At 27.5% G+C, this 5,716-nt stretch overlaps 1 protein-coding gene across 1 annotated transcript; it reads right to left on the bottom strand.

The window, feature by feature from the left end:
- Positions 1-391: 391 nt before the first annotated feature.
- LOC138941967 (cytochrome P450 4C1-like) lies at positions 392-5,716 on the bottom strand. Its single transcript, XM_070311957.1, has 12 exons — positions 5,563-5,716; positions 5,143-5,276; positions 4,530-4,620; positions 3,800-3,985; positions 3,468-3,564; positions 2,861-2,963; positions 2,535-2,637; positions 2,195-2,301; positions 2,041-2,109; positions 1,037-1,205; positions 661-840; positions 392-597 (listed from the first exon to the last, which is right to left on the bottom strand). Exons 1-12 carry the CDS (start codon positions 5,714-5,716, stop codon positions 434-436), a joined length of 1,557 nt encoding a protein of 518 aa, XP_070168058.1. The 3' UTR covers positions 392-433.

Below are 5,716 nucleotides of genomic sequence, written 5' to 3'. Positions count from 1 at the left end.
ATCTCTCCAAGTAGATTCATGTACCAGAAAACAAATCTTTGTGAACTGACAATAAGAATTTGAGCTCTATATTCATAGCCGTTTTTCAACTAAAGAGCGTAATAATAATGGAAATTTATTAGAAACAGAGAAAGATATGAGCACTATAAATTTTTTTTTCTTATTTGATATTTTTGAAATATTAAATATTAATTAATGTAAAAAAAATATGAAGATCCGAAAGTAATAAAATATATGAGAGAAAGATTACACATAAAAATTATAGAAGAATTAATTAGAAGTAAAATATATTTAACGTAAAATATACACACAATTACATATTGGATCATTTTGGTAAGATCATTTAGTAAGATCATTTTTTGTAAGATTCTATAAAACATTTTCATCAGTTTCTTACATTCATGTGGTATCCATGTTAGTTTTGCAAAGTTTGTTAGCGGCTAATCGGAATAAACTTTATATGAACCGGATGAGAAGGACAAATCAATAGATGGAACTTTAACTGGATATTCTTTAAATAATCTATAGGCTCCAGGTAAAAATTGTGCACCAAAGGAGCAATCATAGCTTTCATCTCCAACAGACCGAATCGTTGACCTACAATTCGAAGTCTTATCAAAAATTATCGACAAGAAGAAAAGAAAATCGCGAGCAATTTACCTATGCAATTTCTCGGTCCTGCGCTGAACGGTAGATAAGAATAAGGATGACGATTCTGTCTCCTCTCGGGCAAAAATCTATCCGGATCAAATACTTCTGGATTTGGCCAAAAATTGGGGTCTCTGTGAACTCCGTAGATATTAAGATATAAGATTGTTCCAACAGGTACGATATATGAATCTGTGAAAAGTATATTATAAAATTAGAAAATATAAAAATTCATGAAATTAAGAGTTCTTTTCAGAAATAAAACATGAACATAATATTACATTCTTAAATTTTAAAAGCAAGTAAACTTATTTTACATTCGATAATATATATTCTGTAAAATGTGACATGTTCAAAGATATTTGCAGCAAAAAAAGTCATTAATTACTTAATTTTACATCTTCTTGTACGTCTCGTAATATAAAAAATGCGGTGGGATATAAACGTAGCGATTCCTTTAAACATCTATCTAAATATGGTAAATTTTGCAACGATCTCATGGTAAGTTTGCCTCCGTTCTCTTGCATCGCGGTTTCGACTTCAATCCTCACACGTTCCTGTGTCATGGATAATCATTTAATTGTATTTTATAATATCTTGGTTTTTATATGTATAGATACAAATAAATTTTTAATAAATGACAAAATACATTGCAACAAAAGGTTGATATCAATATTACTTTGAAAAAAATCGAAAGTTAAATAATACACAACTAAAAAAAAATTTCTCTCGAAAAATTCAACTCATGTTCCATAAACTATAACATTTTGCCTACAAAATGCTTTTTTAAAAATTTTCCTATGATTTTTTTTGATCAAATCACACGATTTTGAAACTAAACCTGTATTTTTACAATACTGAAATACTGTCGATACTCGGCAAAGAATCATTGTAGACAAAAAACATTTTAAAGTTTAAAGTTTCAACTGTAACGTGATATCAACAGTTTTATAAAATTTTTTCATTTTTTCATTTTTAGAAAATACAATTTTAGTTTTAAAATCGTGTAACTTGATCAAAAGAAATGGTAGGAAAATTAAAACAAAGCATTTTGTAGCTAAAATATTGTAGTTTATGGAACTTGAATTGAATTTTTGAGAGAAATTCTTTTATCGAGCCGCAAAGTGTCAAAAAAAAACATAATTTTAAGGAACAAAACAATGGGTTCCTTCTTAAAGCACAGAACAAGAAAAATAAAAAAGTTTTAAGAAACCAACAATAGTGCGTTAATGTCGAATCTTTAAGCTTCAAAATGCTTTTTTAATTTTTTATTTACGATGATTTTTCGTCGAATTTTAACGGTTTGAACATAGCTCAATTTTTAGAGTATAAAAAGTGTTCTCTAATTTTTTTTTTAGTCGTGTATATCGCAATATACTGAGAAAAAAGTACCTGGATATCTTTATGTTCAGCTAACAGCAATAAAGCAAATGTCATACTCATCGCTGTAGTATCGTGACCCTGTAATCATCGTCATATCGTCATACAGTTAAATGTGCTTAGATGATATGTACAAAAAATTAGTAAAAAAGATTCAGATACATACCGCAAACATAAAGGTATCGACTTCTTCTCTGATGTCCAAATCAGTCAACGAATTGTCTCGAGATACCGCTATTAAGAGATCCAACATGGATAGCCGCCTTTTTTTAACTAGAAATAAAAAAACACGTTAATTTTATTTTTGTATGTCGCGCTTGAATTATATAACATTGTTTTTGATTAAAAATTCAGAATTTCTATTAAAAATAATAATGATTCAATTTTACAACAGACATATGTTCCATTATTCCGTGTGATTATGTGTTTGGTATAAATATTACAGGCATAATTTAATGTTCGATTGCGTAATCAAACTTAAATATTAGCTCCGATTTTTTACGTACTTCCAAATACTTCGACATCTATCTCTGTCTCTTTGTTATTTTCAAGATTTTTCAAATGTCGACCATTGGTGCGTTCGTGATAAAGTTTTCGTTCCGCGATGACCTACACAAAAGTACAATATTAAATTTTTAAAATAATTTTTTGTATTAAATAACAATAGCACACATCGTATTATATCATAAATATTAATAGCATAATGTAGTATTAATACTTATTGTAATTTTATATAAAAGATAACGTTTGCGTGTGTTTGAATGTGTGTGTGTGTGTGTGTGTGTGTGTGTGTGTGTGTGGCGGATTTAAAATAAAATGATACATAACATACTTTTTCCGTAAATCCATGCAATATTTTCAAGATCTTTTTTTGCTTTCTCCCTTGTGACGATAATGAGAATAACAAATCGTTATGGAACCAAGGTCTGAATGCTCTAAATCATAATTCAATAAAACTATATAATTTCAATAACGACGTAATTTTGTAAAAGCCTTATTTAAAGTCGTATAAAATCCTATAGTAATCTGTAAGTAATCTCATTATTTGTAAAGAATATAGGTAAAAAAATAAATTTGATACTATATATGTTACAAAAAAGATATTTAGAATCTTCTAAAAACATTATACTTTCGGTTTAACTGTAGATTTGTTGATCAAAGATAATTTCTCTTCAGATTTTATTGAATAAATTATTTTACTTAATAATTCAATATTCTAACATTTACAATTTTTTTAACATTTAACGGAGTACGTACAATAGATATTGATATCTAATTGCCGTTTTAAACGAATCGATGTGTCAAACTAATTGTTCACCTTCACATGATTATTCAATATTTAATTTGTTATTCAAAATATATATATCACAAACATCCATAACTTAAAGTATTATAAATATATATCACAATATATATTATTTATAATATTCATAAATTACCTATCAAATATCAGTTCGATCATGTCGTGAGCCATATTTCGATACTGTTGCGATTCGAACTTGTTAAGTTTTTTCAGAGAGATGCCCATGATAGTTTCTGCAAGTGCATGTATTTAATAAAATCGGATATATAATCGAAAATAATTATTACTGGATATATTTCACGAGTAGCTTTAACTATAAAAAATCGGATATTATCTATTTTTTCTGCAGCATCGATACTTTGTATGCGAACAAATGATCTTCTTAAGCTATGAACTCTTAAGTTATGATATCATTTAGAACGAAATCATCTATACAACAGAACAATAAGAACTTTACAGAAATCTTACCACATATGGCGTTCAGTGTATGTTCACTAATAAATGGTACTAAATCTTTTACAACTGCCCCCCCAACATCTTTCAAAGATTTTGTCATATAATCGCCCTCCTGGATCAATATATCAGCATATTGAGTCAATACATTGAAATGGAACGCATTTGTTAATAACTTTCGTCGCGCATGCCACTTAGCGCCTACAACAAAATTAAAATAGTGCAAATTGTGAAATAAAATAAAAATAATATTATATAAGATTATTCTCTTTTTTAGTTTAATATTTATTGAGCAATTCTAAAATAATATTATTATTTTAAATTTATTTCTCTTATACCGCGCAAAATTCTTTTATAATTTTTTAAATCTTCTAATAAAATTTTTGCGACGACAGAAGTTGCGTATAAATTTGAATTAAATTATTATTTTGTAATTAAAACTTCATAAATTGGCAGTCAAAAAAAAACTATAATTTATTAAGAAGTCTGTTATGTGAATAGTGTTCGATTTAATTGAAAATCTTTTTTACTTGAAACGTCTATTACTTCTATTTATTGTACCTGAGAATACATGTATCACGGCGGAATCATTTCTCAATATAATTTTACTTACGAATTCACTTTCAAATTTATTACCTTTTACGACAAAAAGAAGTTACGTAAGAGTTTATCGTTAAAAATAAAATCGAGCGCAAATTGTAATAGTAAAGTATGTACGTTTATATATTAATGCTTATTATGTTACCTGTGCTGGTGAAAAGACCTGTGCCACCCCAAGGTTGTAACAATTTATTTAAACGACTTTTCTCGGTAAGCTTGGTATTGCTTAATATCGTCTAACATTATCGAAAATATGTTAAGAAAAAAATATTAATTTATTATATCACCCAATCTTACAAATGATTTATTAATCGTACCACAAAGGACGATAAGTAAACTGAGTAGATTTTTGCCTAAGAAGTGTAATGTAAGTTATACATGTTATCTTATACATAAAATAATGAGAGAAATCAATGGTGTAAAAAAAAAAAACATATAGTTGTTTAAAAAAAAATTATGTAGCTGCTAGTTACAAATTCGTTTCTTTAAGACAAATTTTAACCTCTTTCCCATGAGTTTAGACGGATAAAACTGTTACCATTGTAATCAGCGATCCAAAAAGCGTAAGATTGCATGTATAACTTACACTCATTAGGCAAAAATCGATTTATTTTACCCATCGTCTTTTGTATGTATACAGTTTCGATCGAGTATATGTCGATATTTTTTCTATTCAACTTTTTAAGAAATCTTTTTACAAACAAAAATCTTTTTGTGAAACACAAAATTCCTAAATCTGACTAAATTGTAATATCTACAGATAATTGAATTTCTTTTATTACCTCTAAATCATTTGGATGACGGATAGCCACAACATACATGAAAAAAATCCGTAATTTAAAAATGGGATAATACTTATTTGATAGATTACACATCAATTTCCATTGTTCCTCTGAAAAATATATTATAAATATCGATACAAAAGTTTTAGTGGGATTAATTTTATTGTTATTTCATCACATCTTTACTCAAATACGTTGAAAATAGACAAATAATAATTGTGATAATGATTTGCAAATGGATATTGCCAAGAGAAAAGTCTTAGCTTTGTAATTTGCATACTTTTGATAGGTATACTAGATCATAAGTTTTTATGAATTTAATTTTTACTTGTATGCATGCATGAATAACGAGTCATCTATCAATTAATGTAAATAGATTAGAAATTTTATACTTGCCTGCTGAAATATATGCCTGTGATGCATTTCCAGCAATCAAATGGCCCGGTGGTCCTGGTAAAAGATTAACCAGTCGTCCGTTTCTTCCATAATGTACGTAATAATAATATATCAATAAAATAAACATTGATGCCAACAATATAGTGATAAACAT

Source organism: Polyergus mexicanus, unplaced genomic scaffold, assembly GCF_030449975.1.
Source record: "Polyergus mexicanus isolate NDT 795.1 unplaced genomic scaffold, iyPolMexi1.0 SCAF_21, whole genome shotgun sequence".
NCBI classification, from domain to species: domain Eukaryota; kingdom Metazoa; phylum Arthropoda; class Insecta; order Hymenoptera; family Formicidae; genus Polyergus; species Polyergus mexicanus.
The sequence above is the reverse complement of the archived record's forward strand: the minus strand, read 5'-3'. Positions and strand labels throughout refer to the sequence as shown.